At 53.4% G+C, this 18325-nt stretch overlaps 1 protein-coding gene across 4 annotated transcripts in view; it reads right to left on the bottom strand.

The window, feature by feature from the left end:
• Window positions 1-18325, bottom strand: part of CCDC50 (coiled-coil domain containing 50) — a 43191-nt gene that overhangs the window by 15179 nt on the left and 9687 nt on the right. For 2 of the 4 annotated variants that reach the window (XM_087933744.1, XM_087933745.1), the window contains exons 2-6: window positions 15477-15539; window positions 13903-14032; window positions 9508-9598; window positions 7759-7876; window positions 1466-2188 (exon numbers count right to left, since the gene is read on the bottom strand). In XM_087933744.1, coding sequence (XP_087789870.1) covers window positions 1466-2188; window positions 7759-7876; window positions 9508-9598; window positions 13903-14032; window positions 15477-15539 — 1125 coding nt within the window. The remainder of the gene's footprint in view (window positions 1-1465; window positions 2189-7758; window positions 7877-9507; window positions 9599-13902; window positions 14033-15476; window positions 15540-18325) is intronic. The other 2 variants (XM_087933746.1, XM_087933747.1) reach the window with 1 other exon arrangement.

The raw sequence follows: 18325 nt of genomic DNA, 5'->3' as shown, positions 1-18325 counted from the left end.
CCCTCCTCGGGTGGGGGAAAAAGCGTGCAGACTTTCCTCCTTTCCAAATCTGGGAAAAGAGGCGCCAGGCATGGGTCCCAGACGGGGGTGGGGGCTGGGGGGCAGCCCCCTCCCTCCCCTCTTTCTTCCGAGGAAACCTTTGGAGACAAACTCTTCGGGTGCAACGGGGGTCCCATCTGGCCCACTCATGCGAACCCCCCGTTTGCAACGGCTGTTGGATTTGCAGTGCCCCCCCCTCCACCCCCAGACCTATAAATAGACCCTGTCCCCCCCGCCCGCCCCCCTCTTCTTCTTCTTCCTGTAGGCCTGGCTTCTCCCCGGGCCCACAGCCAAAGGAGGCGGATGTCGCAGGAAGGGCTGTCTCGCTCTGTGTCGCCTCCGCGTCTTTCCCCAGAGACGCTGCTAAGGGGAGGCAGCTGGGCTGTTCACGCCTCCTGTTCAGCAGATGGGCTCCGTCGCTGTTTGGCAGGGGGGTTTTTTGGGTGGGTGGCGTGGCCTGATTCCTCCCTCCCGCCCCCCAAGGTCTATCCAGGGGTCTTCTCTGGGCTGCTGGTCAGTCAGGGTAGCGGTTGGTGCACAAGAGAAGGGCAGGTGGTTTCCCCTGGCTGAGTTTAGGATCGGATGAGCACCATCTGTTGGCTTCTCCTTCCTTGGGTAGATGCCCCCCGCCCCCACAAAAAAAGCATGAATATCATGGCTCATTGATCCAGGGGTCTCCAACCTCGGCCCTTTTAAGCCCGGAGGACTTCAAACTCCCTAAAAGATCCGCTTTGCTCCCTGGAGAGAAAAGAAATCGGGGCTCCCTGAGCTGGGCTGTTTCCCGTTATTAAACTCAGATCATTAAATTACGGAGCTCGGTCCGAAAACCGAGATGGTGGCCACTTTGAAGACTTGTGGACTTCAACTCCCAGAATTCCCCAGCCGGCAGCTGCTTGGACTCAACGGGTCCCTTTCAGCCATAGGTTTCTATGATCGAGGGCAGAGGGGTGGACTGGAAGACCTCCAAGTTCCCCTGCCAGCTCTATGAGCCCCCAACCCAAAGGACAAAGGGGAAGGAGAAAAAGAAAACCCCACCCCCCCCAAAAAGGGGGGGGGGGGAAAAAGGGCGGAGGAAAAGAGGAACCCAAGAGAACAACCCCCCAACCAAAAGACGGGGCGGGGGAGGGGGGGAGGAAGCCCAAGAAAGGAAGAAGGGGGGGGGGCCGGGGGGGGGGGCGGGGGAGCCCCAGGAAAGGGAGGGGGGGGGGGGGGGGGGGGGGGGGGGGGGGGGGGGGGGGAGGGTACAATGTTGCACTCTACGCAACCTTCCTCCCCGGCCATTTTAGTGGGTTCCTCCCTTCTTGGGACGGTTTAGGATTCCTCCACTGGCAGCTGGAATGCTTTTGGCCCAAAGGGGGAAAAGGCGAAAGGCAGGAGGACCCCCCCCCCAAATCCAGCCCAAAGACAGCCCCCACCACAACATTACCTGGATTCCGGGGGCGCCTGGCTTCCCCCCCCCTGCTGTGGGAGGTGGGGGAGGCCCGTGGCCCCCGGGGCTCCCTTTCTCCATCCTCCCTCCTGAGCCGATTCCGGAGGGCAGCGTCCGAGTGGTGGGGATGGGCCGGGGGCCTCGGAGAACCGCGCTCCTCCGTCCGCCCACCACGGTCCGGATTGGGGGACGGGCTTCGGCCGTACCGTCGGTCCGCTTGCCTTTCTCGCCCGTCGGGCGTCGGGCCCCGTTCCCCTTTCCCACGGCCGCCGGGCCCGCTTCTCCACTCCTCTTCCCGGTCCGTAGGAGAAGGAAGAGGGGGCGTCCTTGGGGGTCTCTCGTGGCTCCGAGGCCTCTTCGTATCCCTGGTCCCCCGACCGGCCCGCGGCGGTTCTGCATCCACAGCCAGCAGAAAGGGGCCCCGGGTTTTGTCCTGGCTCCAGTTGGGGCGACTGCGGGCTCTGTCGTGGGGTTCCTCTTCCTCCTCCTCCTCCACATCTGGGGGGCCCCTGGGATGGGGAGGCCTCTCGTGCCCGTCCTTCTTCCTCTCCCGCCGCTTCTCTCGCTCCTTCCTCCTCCTCCTCGTTTCGGAGCCACTTTCCCAAGTCTCCAGGTCGAGACCCTCGGGAATCAGCGGGGGGCCCCTCCAAGGGTCCCTGGTTTGGGGGGGCTGCCCCCCATCTTTGGGCCCCGGTTCCCAGGGGGTCCCGGACAAGCGGTCTGGGCAACAAGGAAGCGGCAAGACAGACAACGGAGGTGAGTTAGTGACCCGGGTTAAGGGCAGGTATCAGGTTACACAGCAAAGGGGGCAGAGGAACGGTGGGGGGGGGGTTGGAGAGAAAGCTTGGAGGGGCAGGGAAGGCGTGAAAAGCAGCAGCAAACTTCATGCAGGGCCCCCCCCCAGACCCTCCCCCCCTTGAGAGCCAGCTCTCGGGTCACTTCAGCACCATCCTGATCTCTGAAGCAGTTCCTGTCAGTGGAGAATCGAACCCAGGACCCTCTCCGTCTCCAGTAAGTGGGGAGGGGGTCCCTTCCTTGCCTGGAATGGGACAGCTGACCGGGGGGGCAACTCGCGGCAGGACAATGTGACAATTCCATTGTTTAAAATAATTTAAACGATATTTTAATGTTTTGTCATTCAGATTTCATCCTTCCTAGAGGAGGGTAAGACAGGATAGCGGAGAGGAGAGGAGATGGGAAAGGGATAGGGTAGGATAAGATAGAAGATAAGGAAAGGAGAGGATGGGAGGAAGGATGAAAGTAAAAAAGGAAGGAAGGGAGGACGGGAGGAAGGATGAAAGGAAGGAAGGGAAGATGAGAGGAAGGATGAAAGGAAGGATGAAAGGAAGATGGGAGGAAGGATGAAAGTAAAAAAGGAAGGAAGGGAAGACGGGAGGAAGGATGAAAGGAAGGAAGGAAGGAAGGGAAGATGGAAGGAAGGATGAAAGGAAGGAAGGAAGGAAGGGAAGATGGGAGGAAGGATGAAAGTAAAAAAGGAAGGAAGGGAAGATGGGAGGAAGGATGAAAGTAAAAGACAGAAGGATGAAAGTAAAAAGATGGAAGGAAGGATGAAAGTAAAAAGAAGATGGAAGGAAGGATGAAAGTAAAAAAGGAAAGAAGGAAGATGGGAGGAAGGATGAAAGTAAACAGGAGGAGGAAGAATGAAGAAATCAAGGTTGGGTGGATGGAAGGAGAGGAAGAGGATAATCCTTAAATTGTCGGGTTATTTTTTCCTGTGGACACAGTGGCCCATATTGAAGAAATGAAATGCGGGTTCTGTCCCATCCTTTCTTTGACACGAGTGTAGCTGGGGTCCTGTGGCGGGAGGTCCCTTAGGCCCTTCCTTGCCAGCTTCTTCAGCAGGTGGACTGGGCTCCCCCCCGCGACCTGCTACCCCCCCCGCAAGCCCCTCCATCACCTGTCCGGCTCCTCAACCTCTGCGGAGTTACAGGGAGTCCTTGACTCACAGCCACAATTCGAGCCCCCAAACCTCCGTGGCTCAGCCAGGCGGCTGTCCAAGTGAGTTGTGCCCCGTTTTACGACCTTTCTTGCCACTGTTGGTAAGTGAATTGCCGCCGTCGTTAAAATGAGTCGCACGGTTGTTGAGTGAAGCCGGATCCCCCGTTGACTGGGCTCCTGGGGAAATGACGTGACCCCGAGACAGCCGTCCTAAGTGCAAGCCAGGGGCCAAGCGTCCGAATGTTCAGCACGCAACCAACGGGAGGTGGCGACGGGCGTTAAGTGTGAAGAGCGGCCACCCGTCCCTGTAACTTGGAGCAGCCGCTAAGCAAACGGGCCGTGAGTCAAGGCCTCCCTGTACTTACTCCCGAGTAGCTTCCTACAGGTTGTTCTTTGCCCAGAGACCGAATCTTGCCAAGTGAAAGTAACTCCTGGCTCCATGAAAGATAAAACTTCATGAAAGATAAAATTTCCTGACAGTGAGAAACGATTAACCAGAGGAACGGAAGTTCTTAAATGCTCCAACACGGGAAGTTTTGGACAACCCTTTTGGTCCGACGTGGTGTAGGGTTCCCTGCCTAAGCAGGGGGTTGGACTAGGAGACCTCCAAGGGTCCCTTCCAACGCGGGGATTCTCTGCCCTCAGTTTGAGAACTTCTAGGGAGGCGCCGCCTTGCCTCTCGTCCTCCCCACCCAGCTCTCTCTAAACTTTGCGGTCTCTTGCTCCTCCAAAACACAGCCCCTCCCTCTTGGGAATCCAGACTGCGATCCACCGCACCCCCTGAACTCAGGATGACCCTTCGCCTCGCGAGGAAAGCAAGAAGCACCCCGGGGCGGAGAAGGACGGGTCTACCTGCCGATTATCACCACCACCTTCAAGGACTGAAACCGCTTTCAAATTATCCCACGCGTGAGAGTCCCCGAGGGGGGGGGCATTGTTGGGGGGATCCCAGCACAGGCCAAAAAGTTTGCTTTCTTGCTCCAGAGGTCAAAAAGCCATCTTGGTCCCCCCCCTCCCAGGTCATACCTGTCCCAAAGGTGCTTTTCTTTTTTTCCCTTCCAAACGGCAACTGGACTTCCTTGGGGTTTTGTTTTGTTTTTTTCCTTTGAAAACTTTTTTGCTTCTCGTCCAAGAAGTTAGAACTGAGGAAGCTTCTCGGAGGAGAAGGGAAATGTTTTAAGGGGGAAAAAAACACATAAAACCATCAAAGAAAGTCCAGTTGCCTTTTTTAGAAAGAAGCACTTTGGGGACAACCTTGGATGGCGAAGAATCTCCATTGACAAGCTGCGTCGTTGTGTATCGGGGTTCCCCAAACTTGGCCCCTTTAAGACTTGTGGACTTCCAATCCCGGCTCTGCTGGCTGGAGGATTCTGGGAGTTGAAGTCCACAAGTCTTAAAGGGGCCAAGTTTGGAGACCTCTGTTGTATAGGGATTGAGGGGTTTGGGGGACCCCCCCTCTGCCCCCAATCGGCGTGTGGGCAAGCACCAAGGGAAATTTGGCACCAAGTGTTACCTTCGTAAATTCCCACCTTGGCAAGAGCACCCAGAAGCAGCGACAGAATGCAAAGCCAGAACCAGCAAAGGAGAATATTTGCAGCTCGGGGGTCGAGATGAGGAGGGATACTTGTGGTCTCTGGGCTTGGTGGTTTGGGTGCGGACATTTCATTGCTGAACTAGGTAACGTTTTCAGCGCTAGAAGGGAGTGGGGTTTGGGAAGTGGAGAAAAGGGGGGGTTTGCGGGGAGGGGGGAGAAGCAGAAGGAGAAGCAGAGGAGGAGGAGAAAGGGAATGAGGAAGAGGAGATAGAAAGGAGGAGAAGGAGAAGCAGAAGAGGGGAAGCAGGAGGAGGAGGAGAAAGGGAGGAGGAGGAGGAGGAGATGGGGAGGAGGAGGAGAGGAAGCAGAAGAGGAGGAGAAAGGGATGAGGAAGAGGAGATAGAAAGGAGGAGGAGAAGTAGAGGAGGAGAAAGAGGAGATGGGGAGGAGGGGGAAGCAGAAGAGAAGGAGGAAGAGAAACAGAAGAGGAGTAAGATGAGGAGAAACAGAGGAGGAGGAGGAGGAAGGGATGAGGAAGGGAGATGGGGAGGAGGAGAAGGAGAAGGAGAAGCAGAGGAGGGGAAGCAGGAGGAGGAGGAGGAGAAAGGGAGGAGGAAGAGGAGATGGGGAGGAGGAGAGGAAGCAGAAGAGGAGGAGAAAGGGATGAAGAGATAGAAAAGGAGAAGGAAAAGTAGAGGAGGAGAAAGAGGAGAGGGGGGAGGGGGGAAGCAGAAGAAAAGGAGGAAGAGAAACAGAAGAGGAGTAAGATGAGAAGCAGAAGAGGAAGAGGAGATAGGGAGGAGGAGGAGGAGGAGGAGGAAGAGGATGAGGAAGAGGATGATGAGGAAGAGGATGAGGAGGGGGAAAAGGAGGACCGTGTGTTCTTCAGACAACCTGAGTTGTTTCCTTGCAGATGTTTCATGACCCAACTAGGTAACATCATCAGCGCACATTTTTGAGAGAAATGTAGGAAGAATAATACCTTAGCAGTTGATGTCAGCTTTGTAAAAAAAAAAAGAGCAACTCCAAAGCTGTGAGAGTGCTAGTCATCCATTATTGCTTTTCCCAATATATTCATTGATCTGTTTGAAGGTAGAAAGTATTTCCTGGGAAGCTCTTAAGATGCGTTGAGCTATTTTCCTACAAATCTACTTTGTGTTCCATAAATACTTCCCGCGTCCCCATTTTTAGCACTGGTGATGTGACCTAGCTGGGTCACGCAAGAAGCCACCCGAGCTCAGAGAGCCCCCAGGGCCCCCAATTGTCCCACCCAGCGCTACAAATCTCCTCCTTTTTTGGGGTGGAAGTACCTAATCTGACGCTCAGGGCAGACGGGGTCCAAGCGGAGGAAGGAGAGGAAACAGGCCACACAGCTGCAGGGCAGGCGCACCGCCACCACTCCACCGAGAAAGGGGCTGGATTGCCACGCTGGCCAGGTGAACGTGTGATCGACTCTGCGCTACCTGCGCAAGCGGGCCCAGGAGAGCCCGGCGGCAGGTGAGCTCTGGCCGTTAGCCCCGAAGCGATCCAGCTCTTTAAGGGAAACCGGCGACCTCCGTTTGGATGGGAAGGCCACGGCCTGCCGTCTTCCCGACACGCCCAAGACGAAGAAAAGCGCCGAATGTGTTGCACAGATGCACAGCGGAAGAAACCACGCCAAGCGAGTTCCCCACCCAGCTCATTCAATCCCAGCTGGGGAAGGTCCTTTGATCACGTTAAGGCCTTCCAAGAGGAAGAGGAGGAGGAGGAAGAGGAGGAGGAGGAGAACAGCCGGTGCATAAATCACAATCCCAGAGATCATTTCCATTCGGCAGCAGCGATGAGGAGGAGGAGGAGGAAGAGGAGGAGGATCAAACCGAGGGTGGCTTTCGTGGAAGGTCGGAAGGAAGCACGGAAGAACCTCGCACCCGGGTCTGTCCAGTTGGCTTTGGAGGAGGTCATTCACGCCGAGCAGAGTCCAGCGTCCCTCTCGCCCCCCCGCTCCCCCGGGGAGATCCTAAGGCAGGGACTGTCCAACGTCAGCCATTTTGAAGACTTGTGGACTTCAAGTCCCAGAATTCCCCAGCCGGCAGCTGCTTGAACTCAAAGGGTCCCTTTCAGCTGTAGGTTTCTATGATCGAGGGCAGAGGGGTGGACTGGAAGACCTCCAAGTTCCCCTGACAGCTCTATGAGTCTACAACATTGCACGGGGCGGGGGACTTTACTAGTGGACCCCCAAGGTTCCTTCCAACCGTTACGTTGCTATGATCTCGGGCAGAGGGGTAGACTAGAAGACCTCTAAAACGCCTTCCACCTCTGTTACTTTGTAATTCTGAATCCTCTTTGGGCTCCTGGGTTGCAGTTTAAACCAGGGGTCTCCAGCCTTGGCCCCTTTAAGACTTGTGGACTTCAACTCCCAGAATTCCTCAGCCAGCTGGCTGAGGGCCTCTGGAGTTCTGTCTAATCTAAAGCTGTTGGCTGAGGAATTCTGGGAGTTGAAGTCCACAAGTCTTAAAGGGGCCAAGGCTGGAGACCCCTGGTTCAAAGAACCTCTGGACCCTTGGCAAGATCTGTGTGTGTGTGTGTGTGTGTGTGTGTGTGTGTGTGTGTTTGTGTCTTTGAGTCGCCTCAACCCCGGCCGTCCCTTCCCTTGACCCATTCACCAGAAGCCCTTGCCTCCTTCCTCGGGTCGAGAGGGAAGGGCAGGCCCCAGAGAGTCCCCCTCCCCGTCTTAATCGCCACACCCAAATGGCTCCCCTTGCAGAGGTCAAAGGGCAGAAAGCCAGGGAAGGGGGGAGGAAGCAGCCCCTCCGCTCACCTCTGGTCTCCAGGGAGGGACCTTCCTCGGAAGCGGCCAAGCGCGAGGGATCCGGCGGAGGCTTCTTCCTCCTCTTCTCCTCCTGGAGCTCCTTCTGCTGCAGAATCCACGCGATGTCCTGGAACGAAGCACCCCGTTTACCTGGAAATCCAGGTGTTTGGTCTTCCCGGGGATTGGGCTAGAAGACCTCTAAGGCCCCCTTCTGGCTCTGTTGTCCTGTCCTGTTGATAAGTACTCCAAGAGGGCCCACCCAACCTGGAGGTCTCCTCTCTAAAAGTTAGCCCTGGATTTTACGACCCCAGGGGAGCCCCAAATGTAGGTTGGTAAGTGAGTGAGCCTTGCTCCCTTTTACGACCTGTCTTGCCACCGTTGTTAAAACTGAACAGTCACTGCCGTGGTTGTCAGTCAGTCCCACGGCCGTTAAGTGAAGCCGGCTTCCCCGTTTTCTTTGCTCGTCCGAAGGACGCAAGGCGGGGAATGACGTGACCTCAGGACACTGCATCCTAAGTACGAGTCAGTTGCCCGGGGTCTGAATTCGAATCACGGGACCCTGGGGAGGCTGCGACGGCCGTAAAGTGTGGAAAAACGGCACAGGCTTAGAACGGAACTCAAAGGCCAATGAGGAAATCGGAATACTAACAACTAACACAGGACGTATTGTATAACTGGATAAATCCTAGATGCAGAGACTAGTACTGAATGAGGAAAGAAGATTAAAAAAAATAAAAATAAATGCAGAAAGACAGACATCCGTAAGAATAAACTATGTAAGAAACAGGATTAGGGGATTGCATGTGAATATAGTATGAAACACACAAAATGAGAATTGTAACAGCCTATTATGGTAGAAACAAGTCGTCAGAATATATTCATGAATTGGCAGAGACATGGTTAACATAGTAACCATGGCAACAGACCAGCCAATGGGAGTGGACAGCCTGGGTGGGTGTGGTTTGGCGGAGAATCGAAAGTGAAACTGACTTGCTTGCTTGCTGTTTTGAGCCCTCTGACCTGCTGCTGGTGGTGTTTTTGCTTAAGTTACTTGGAAAGAATCTACAAATGGTATTGTAAACTTTGCCCATCTTATTATGTTGATAAAGAAGTTAAAGATCCTGATGAATCGGTCACCTGTGTGTTTTCTGGGCTTGGATTTCCGCTGCACACTCTTAGCCTAAGTAAATAATAATTATAATGCTGACGCATGACACTATGGAGTCGAGAGAGGTTATACTGTATGATAGTTTGAACTAGGATGTCTAACAGGATGAGAGAGAGAGAGAAAAAAGGGACCTGATATAACTAGTACACAATGACGTATAGTATGTTAATATGTATATCGAGGAAAAATATACAATAAAAATATCTTTTTTTAAAAAAAAAGTGTGGGAAAACGGCCATAAGTTCCTTGTTTGAACGGTCACTAAATGAATGGTTGGAGGTCGAGAGCTAGCGGCGCACCTTTGCAGGCAAGTCAAAGCTCAGGTGGGAAAAGCTGGGAGGGTTGTTGGCTTCCTCCAGGTCAGGGGTCTCCAGCCTTGGCCACTTTAAGACTTGTGGACTTCAACTCCCAGAATTCCTCAGCCAGCACAGCTTCCTCTCTTGCCATCCCTTCCTCTGCAACCTCTCTCCTCTTTGCGGGGTAAGAGAGAAAGAAACAGACACGGCTGGCTGGCTGGGGAATTCTGGGAGTTGAAGTCCGCCAGGCTTCACCTGGCCAAGGTTGGAGACCCCTGCCCAGGTGAAGGTTACCTCATCATCCTCTTCCTGGCGTCGTTGCTCTTCGGCTTCGATGACCAGTTTGACCTGGATTTCCTGGGCGATCTCGCAGTCCTGCCGTTCTCTGAAAATTGCAGCAGAGGGTCCTTTCGTGAGTTGGGTGGGTGGGAGGCGGGGAGGAAGCACCGAGCGGGGGGACGGGAGACGAGGGAAACCGGGGGCGGGGGGGGGGGGCTTCCGCCTTGGCTCAGAAGAAGCTCGACCAAGGCCTTCAAGACGAAAGAGACCGTTTGGGTGCAAGAATTGTGGGCTGAGACAAGGGCTGTCCACTTTTAAGACTTGTGGACTTCAACGCCCAGAATTCCCCAGCCAGGCATGGAGGAGGAGGAGGAGGAGGAGGAGGAGGAGGAGGAGGAGGAGGAGGAGGAGGAGGAGGAGGAGGAGGAGGAAAAATAAGGGTTCTGATCAAGGCTTGTCAAGACAGTAACAATCACACGCTTAGTCCCCCAAAAAACCTCTTTTTATTTCAACGTCTGTGAATTATATGCATTCACGGTCCCTAATGAGTCCCCTGCAGTTTATGAAGAGTCTCACAGAAGTTCTGCCACAGGTCCTTTGGGATAAGGCTGATAATCACCCACCTTTATCTCCCTTGAAATGCTGCCCACGACTAAATCGTCTATTCGCTGTACAAGGTCAAACGGAGCACAAAGTCCACACGGAGCTTCAGAGTTTAAACCGACCAGAGCGAACAAAGTTGCTTCCTGCAAAGGCTCCTCTCCCTTTGCTCCTCCTTTATGTCTTACGGGAGGGGCCAATCACCTCCCAGCCTTACTCCCGAGTCGCCCCTTTTGTCTCAGCTGCTCTCGCCTTCTGGCAGCTCTGTGCATACGCGCACTGGGAACAGGCTCCCTTTGCTCCTCTTCCTCGCTGCTGCCAGACTCCAAAGGCTCCAGAGTCAGCATCCCACTCCCAGATGACCCCGGCCCCATCTCTGCATCGGATGCAGGACCCTCGTCCGAGTCCTCCCCAGGCTCCCAAACTGGTCCCCGTTCTTCCCCACTGTCCGACTCTCCTGCCAGCTCTGCAGGCGGACCACGACAAATAGGGGAGTAGAAGATAGAAAAAGGGGTGAGGAAGAGGAGAAGGAATTGTGGGAAAGGAGGAGAAAGAAATGGTGACAATGGTGGGAGGAGGAGGAGAAGGGTGAGGAAATGGACTGTGGGTGGGGTTCAAATTTTTTTACTACCAGTTCTATGGGCGTGGCTTGGTGGGCGTGGCAGGGGAAGAATCCTGCGAATTCTCCCTTCCTCCCCACCCTACGGACCTGCTTTCCAGCTCCGTTCTCCTGGGCAGGGCAACCCAAGGAGACCCAGCCGATCAGTGGGACTCGATGGGAGGCGGAGAAGAGGTGGGATTGGCCGGTTCTCCCAATGACTCAAAATTTCCGCTACCGGTTCTCCAGATCAGAACGGGCTGAATCCCACCTCTGACTGGGGTGACCTTGGTGCTCTGAGAACTTTGTGGTTTTCCCGCAGACCTTTCATAACCCAACTAGGGGACATCATCAAGGCTGGAAGAAAGGAAGGAGGGAAGGAAGGAAAGAAGGAAGGAAGGAAAGAAGGAAGGAAAGAGGGAAGGAGGAGGGAGGGAGGAAGAGGAGGAACAACGTGTGTCCTTGGTGCTCTGAGAACCTTGTGGTTTTCCCAGACCTTCATAACCCAACTAGGGGACTTCATCAAGACCGGAAGGAAGAAAGGAAGGAAGGAAGGAAGGAAGGGAAGGAAGGAAGGAAGGAAGGAAGGAAGGAAGGAGGGAGGGAGGGAGGGAGGAAGAGGAACAACAACCGTGGTGTCCTTGGTGCTCTGAGAACCTTGTGGTTTTCCCGCAGACCTTTCATAACCCAACTAGGGGACTTCATCAAGACCGGAAGGAAGAAAGGAAGGAAGGAAGGAAGGAAGGAAGGAAGGAAGGAAGGAAGGAAGGAAGGAAGGAGGGAAGGGAGGGAGGGAGGAAGAGGAGGAACAACCGTGGTGTCCTTGGTGCTCTGAGAACCTTGTGGTTTTCCTGCAGACCTTTCATAACCCAACTAGGGGTCTTCATCAGGGCTAGAAGGGAGGAGGAGGAGGAGGGAGGGAAGCAGGAAAAGAAAGAAAGAAAAAGAGAAAGGGAAGAGACGGAGAAGACCCCCCCCGCAAACCCAGACCTCCCTAAACAGACCCAGAAGTCCACGTCCACCACCTGCTCAGCCACCTTGGTATGAGGAGGGAAGCTTTGACTGTCTAGACTGCATCCCTTCATTCGTTCAGGCCCGCCCTAAGAGTGATGTCAGCGGCTCTTATGAAACATCCCTCCGCTCCTTTTCACGCCCTCCAGCTATGAACCTGGGACGCACCTCAAGGACTAGAAGCAAACCTCCAACGGGGCTTCAGCCTGGCCTGTTCAGAAGCAGCAAGCCAGGTTTTCCTAAATAGGCCAGGTACTCACCAGAGTCCTGCTTGCATGTGTGTGTGTGTGTGTGTGTGTGTGTGTGTGTGTGCGCGCGTGTGTGTTACATACATGGCCTATGCAGCTGGTCATCTATCTGCAAGCCAGTCTCGCACACCTCCATCCATCCCAAACACTTGGAGACTTTCAAGAAGAGATTGGACTTCCATTTGTCAGAAATGGTGTAGGGTCTCCTGCTTGGGGGGGGGGGGTTGGACTAGATGACCTACAAGGTCCCTTCCAACTCTGATTATCAGTTCTGTTATTTATCACCCAGCCTGGCCTTCTACGACTGCTTGCCTGCCTTCTCTGCACTTCTTCCCAGTTCTTCCTTACATCCTTTTCCAACGCTCACAACTGCACCCTGGTGTTTACATTCTGCCCCCCGCCACCCCAAAAAAGTCATTATGACATTTCCAAAACATGGAATTTGCCCCCTCTCCCTTTTTTAAAAAAAATGGCCTCCAGACACGGCCTGGATCCTTTCGTGCCACACGATGATTTCATTGGATTTATTTTACGGTTCGGTTTAGATCCCGTCTTGAACTTGGTTCACGCTTGAAACGTGGCTCAAGTGACACGAGGTGACACGACGTTCCTTACAGTCACAATTCTAGCCGACCGGGGTGGGATTCAACCGATGTTACTAGCGGTTCGGCGCTTATGTGTTGCGCACGCATGCACTAGAGCGCGCGTGCGCGTGTGTGTAACAGACCTAAAGCTGTGCCGCCCGGACGGCTGGTAAGTGGTGTGCGCAGGTGCGCAGCGTTTGAAAATCCTCTTTTTTCCTGCTTTTTCAACCTCAGCTGTGCCGTGCAAAGCAGCTGAGGTTGAAAAAAAAACAGGGAATAAAGGACAGGTAAGAGCCCAGGTGGGCGGGTGGGCCAAACAGCAGCCAACACAGAACTGGTTCTGCATCTCCTACTCTATAGAACCGGGCAGAACCGGTTAGCATCCAAACCCCGCAGCTGGATCGCCGACCTCTTTTTCTAGCCCCGTGCACGGAATTAAAAGAGGAGGGTCCCCAGCATGCAGGGCCTTGCATTGGCTTCGACCAGGGGTCCCCAAAATTGGGACTAGCGCTAGCACTGATGGTGGTCATGAAACGTCTGCAAGAAAAGCCCCAAGCTCAGAGGGCAGGAAGGACCCCACGGTCGTCCTCCCCGCCCTCCTCCTCCTCCTCCTCCTCAACCCCTCTCTCCCTTCTAGCACTGATGATGTTGCCTAGTTGGCTCAGGAAACATCTGCGGGAAAACAACCCAGCTCAGGGTGCGGCAGGGACCCGGTCAGCGTTCCAGAAAACCGCCATTGCAACAGGTAACTCCAAACCAGACATCGTCTCCAAAGTTCTGTTTTATTCGGATAGCAAACTGGCCCATCTGGGAAATCTCGAATCTGAAAGTTGCGGGTTTCCTTGCAGTAAGTACAAAAAACAACAACTACAAATCTACCCCCTGCACCCCTCATCGCATCGCATGCTCCAATCACCCTCCGTCCCAACTTGAGACGTCCTCTCCACCAGGTGCAGCAACAACATGACCTTGACTTGGAAAAAGAATGCTATTAGGTCTAACTACATCCGCTCCAAGAAATTCCCCCCTCCCTTTTTCCCAGGCTTGGAAGCGCCTGGTGCTAATAGGGCTTCCAAAGCTGACAGAGAGTGGCGCGCGCGCACAGACACACACACACACCGCACAACGCCAGCTTGAAAGGGGTCAATGTTACTCAAATGGCCCCCTGGTATAAGTCAGCGGTCTCCAAACTCGGCCACTTTATAGCTGGCTGAGGAATTCTGGGAGTTGAAGCCCCTCGAGTCTTCCAAGTTTGACGGTGCCGGCTGGAGGGGATTTTTCGCGTCACAAGAAAAGGGGGGGTCACAGCCAACCGTTGCTCCGTGGCCCCTCCCCTCAAAACCCCTCCCCACCCCCACCCCCAACTCACAAGTTCTTGTGCTGCTCCTGTAGGCGAGCCCGGCCCTTCCGGTCCTCTTCCTCCTGCAGCTGTTTGGCCACTTGCAGGTCATGTTTGACCAGGCGGTTACGCTGGACGTTGGTGGCCAAGTGGTGCTCGACTGGAAGGAGACACAAAGTGGGCAATGAAAGGGCTAAACGGACAGCGATCAGGATGCCGTCCGTCCGTCCTCCTCCTCCTCCTCCTCCTGATAATGTTCCCTACTTGGGTCATGAAACGCCTGGAAGTAAAGCACCAGGGACCCCACAGTCCTCTTCCTCCTCCACCCTTCTACTACTGATAATGTCCCCTAGCTGGGTCATGAAATATCTGGAAGAAAATCAACAAGCTCAGGGGACCCCACACCCTCCTCCTCTCTACGAACCTCTCTCCCTTCTAGCATGGATGTTGATACCTAGTTGGGTAAGGAAACATCTGCAATAAAATCACCAAACTCAGGGGGGAGCAAGGACCCCATAGTCCTCCTCCTTCTTCCTCTTCCTCTTCCTCTTCCTCCTCCTCCTCCTCTTCACAAACCCCCCTCCCTTCTAGCATAGATGCTGTCTCCTAGTTGGGTCATGAAACGCCCAGAAGAAAAGCACCCAGCTCAGACAACTCCAAGGACCCCACAGTCCTCCTCCTCCTCCTCCTCCTCTCTATGAACCTCTCTCCCTTCTAGCATGGATGTTGATACCTAGCTGGGTAAGGAAACATCTGCAATAAAATCACCAAGCTCAGAGAGCATCAAGCCCTCTCTTTCAGTCCCTCCTCTTCCTCCTCCTCTCTCTCCCTCCTCTTCCTCCTCCTCCTCTCCCTGCTCCTCAAAACCAGAAGTAAATTCCAGATTTTCATTAAAAAAAAAAAAACCCATCACAAAATGTGATCCCATGACCATGGGATACTGCAAACAGCTGTAAATGCAGTCTTGTGAGTACATGGGAAATTGTGTGTGTGTGTGTGTTTGTGTGTCACCCTAGGAATTCAAGAACTGGGTTGTACATACCTCTGGGGAGGTCCGTTACAATTTTAAATAGTTGCTAAGTGAGCAGTTGTAACTTGAGCACTTCCTGTACCTAATTTTTCCTACACAATTTGCAATTTTGTGTGTGTGTGTGTGTGTGTGTGTGTATGGTATTTAGCTTTGTTCGGGTATTTTCCCACGTCTTTACAGTTGTGCTTTTAAAGTGATAGTGACGTCGCTATAACTTTAAAAGCACAACTATAAAGACGTGGGAAAATACCCGAACAAAGCTAAATACCATACATATAAATACCCACGAAAACATAACATATATATATGCATATATACATATACATATACATACACCACACACACACACACACACACACGTATGTTCTAATTAATTCGGTAAGCTGCTTCGGATGAACTGATACATACCGTACATCTCAATAAAGACGCAGAAATGCCAGGAGCCGCCCGATTGGATTAAAAATTGGAATAAAAACCCAACCAAGCAGAACCGGAAGCAAGAGAAGAATAGCAAAAAACGCGCCATGCGTGAAGGAGGAGAGAAACCAGCAGGGTTTCCTCAGGTGCAACTTACTTTCCTGTTCCTGCAGGCTGTGGGCCAACGTGTGATCCTCCCGCACAGCAAAATCTCGACACACTAGGGAGAAAAAGCAGGGGGGAAAAAAGAAAAAAGAACATTTGTTTCCTCCAGGAAGGCTGTGCAAAAAAAATCCCACACCAAGCTTCTTGCACGCTAACCAGACGCCCAAAACCTCCCCCCCAAAATTATCTCTCCAGATGCATCTCAAGGCTTCTTCACAAGCGCAACGTGGAGGCCAAAAGATACCACAACAGACACAACCGGTGGGAGTGTAGAGCCGGTGGTGTGTGCCAGGGACAGTGGGAGGGTGCACATCTTGCACCAAAGGCCCCACCGAGGAGACGGTGAAACCGGCAACGTCTGCAGGGAAAAACTTCAAAGGGGTTTCATCCTCCAGGCTGGCAAGAATCGCTTCCATTCAGAGAGAAGGGATAACAATCAAAACTGACTTTTATCCTGAATTTACTGCTAGGGAGTCCCTCCACCAGAAGGAAAGAGGTGGGGAGACCACCCCCCACCCACCCCTTGCCGGGAAGATGGACTCCCAAGACTTCCAAGGCCGGACAAGAAGCAACAGATGGAAACGCATCCAGGAGAGAGAACCAACCGGGAATTTAGCAGAAACTGTCTGAAAGTGAAGACAGGGAACCGGTGGAAACTGCTTCAGATGGAGCTGCCCCATCACTGGAGGTCTTTTTTTTGGGTGGGGGGAGGGGAGGCTGGATGGCCCCTTGTTTGAGATGGCACAGGGTCTCCCTGCTTGAGCAGGGGGTTGGACTAGAAGACCTCTAAGGTCCCTCCCAAGCCTAGGATTCTATGGTTTTGGATGGGAGGGAGGAAAAATATGAAGGGAGGAATTAGGTAGAAGAAAAGAGGAATGAAGGGGGAAGAAAATGGAAGGAAGGAAGCAAGGAAGAAGGAAGGAAGGAAGGAAGGAAGGAAGGAAGGAAGGAAGGAAGGAAGGAAGGAAGGAAGGAAGGAAGGAAGGAAAGGAAGGAAGGAAGGAAGGAAGGAAGGAGGGAGGGAAGGAAGGAAGGAAGGAAAGGAAGGAAGGAAGGAAGGAAGGGAAGGAAGGAAGGAAGGAAGGAAGGAAGGAAGGAAAGAAGGAAGGAAGGAAGGAAGGAAAGAAGGAAGGAAGGAAGGAAGGAAGGAAGGAAGGAAGGAAGGAAGGAAGGAAGGAAGGAAAGAAGGAAGGAAGGAAGGAAGGAAGGAAGGAAGGAAGGAAGGAAGGAAGAAGGAAGGAAGGAAGGAAGGAAGGAAGGAAGGAAGGAAGGAAGGAAGAAAGAAGGAAGGGAAGGAAAGGAAGGAAGGAAGGAAGGAAGGAAGGAAGGAAGGAAGGAAGGAAAAGGAAGGAAGGAAGGAAGAAGAAGGAAGGAAGAAGGAAGGAAGGAAGGAAGGAAGGAAGGAAGGAAGGAAGGAAGGAAGGAAGGAAGGAAGAAGGAAGGAAGGAAGGAAGGAAGGAAGGAAGGAAGGAAGGAAGGGAAGAAGAAGGAAGGGCAATAGATGGAAACTAATCAAGGAGAGAAGCAAACTTGGAATTTAGGAGAAACTTCCTGAAAGTGAAGACCGTTCACCAGGGCAGCAGCTTCTCTCCAGACCTTGTGGGCAGCTCCATCACTGGAGCTTTTTAAGAAGAGACCCGACAGACACGTCTGAAACGGTAGAGGCCAAGGTCTCCCTGCTCGAGAAGAGGGTTGGACTAGAAGACCTGCAAGGTCCCTTCCAACGCTGGCATTCTGTTATTCAAGCCAGCTGGGTTCGCCAGTAGAACAGCTTGCCCCCCAGAAGTGGTGGCCGCTCCATCCCTGGAGGTGTTCAAGGTCAAAGGCCCCTTGTCTGAAAGGGCCTGGGGTCTCCTGCTCGGGCAGGGGTTGGACTAGGTGACCTACGGGTCCCTTCCAACACGGTTAAATCCCAAGTGGCTCTGGGTTCTCAGCTGTTCTTGCGGGGACGGGGGATGGGGGGACAGCCAAGCAAGCACAGGAGCCTGCCAGCTGGCCCCCTTCCCCCCCACACACACATACAGACTCCCCCAGAAGACGCCTCCACCCCAAATTCCCAAAGCCGGAGCCAAACCAACCGCAGCCGCCAACCCAGAGTCAGCCAAGAATGAATCAAACAGCTGCGGCCCCATTTACAAATAGCTTAATTGACCTTTCTCCAGAAGTGGGGGTGGGGGTGGTAGGAAGCGGGGGGTTTGCTCTGAAGGATCAGCTTGGATTGGCTGGAGCTGGTTGCCCTGGAGATGAGCCCCCCACCTCCCTCCTGCCCCCCACTCTTTGGCTGGAGGGGAAGGAGGGGGGGTGGGCTTTGCTTGATAACAGATGCAGCCTCTCTTTCTTCCCAAAGCCCCAGGCGGTGGGGAGGGGGGATAAGGGGCATAAAAGGGGTCTCCCAGCAACTTACATCTAGAAAACCTCTCTGCAAATTCCTCCCCCCCACCCCACCCCCCGGGAGAAGAGAGCACCCCAATTCCACCAGGCAGGCAACCCCCGTGGACTCAAAGGAAAAGCTGGCTAAATCTTAGCCGGAGTTCCACCCCCGAACGCCACCCCCGCCGCCAATTCACGGACCCCTAAAAGCAACCCAGGGAATGCGAGAGGCTTTTGAGAAGGAAACCCCCGCCCCCCCAAAAAATCTACAGGTGGCCCTCAGCTCATAATGGTTTGTTTAGAATGGAATGGAATAGAATAGAATAGAATAGAATAGAATAGAATAGAATAGAATAGAATAGAATAGAATAGAATAGAATAGAATAGAAAATACAATAGAATAGAATATGAATAGAATAGAATAGAAAATAGCATAGAATAGAAAATATAATAGAAAATGGAATAGCATAG

This window comes from Pseudonaja textilis, chromosome 4 (genome assembly GCF_049901715.1).
Source record: "Pseudonaja textilis isolate UNSWEBS1 chromosome 4, rPseTex1.2, whole genome shotgun sequence".
Classification (NCBI taxonomy): Eukaryota; Metazoa; Chordata; class Lepidosauria; order Squamata; family Elapidae; genus Pseudonaja; species Pseudonaja textilis.
Note: the sequence above shows the minus strand (reverse complement) of the source record. Positions and strands in the feature narration are given on the sequence as shown.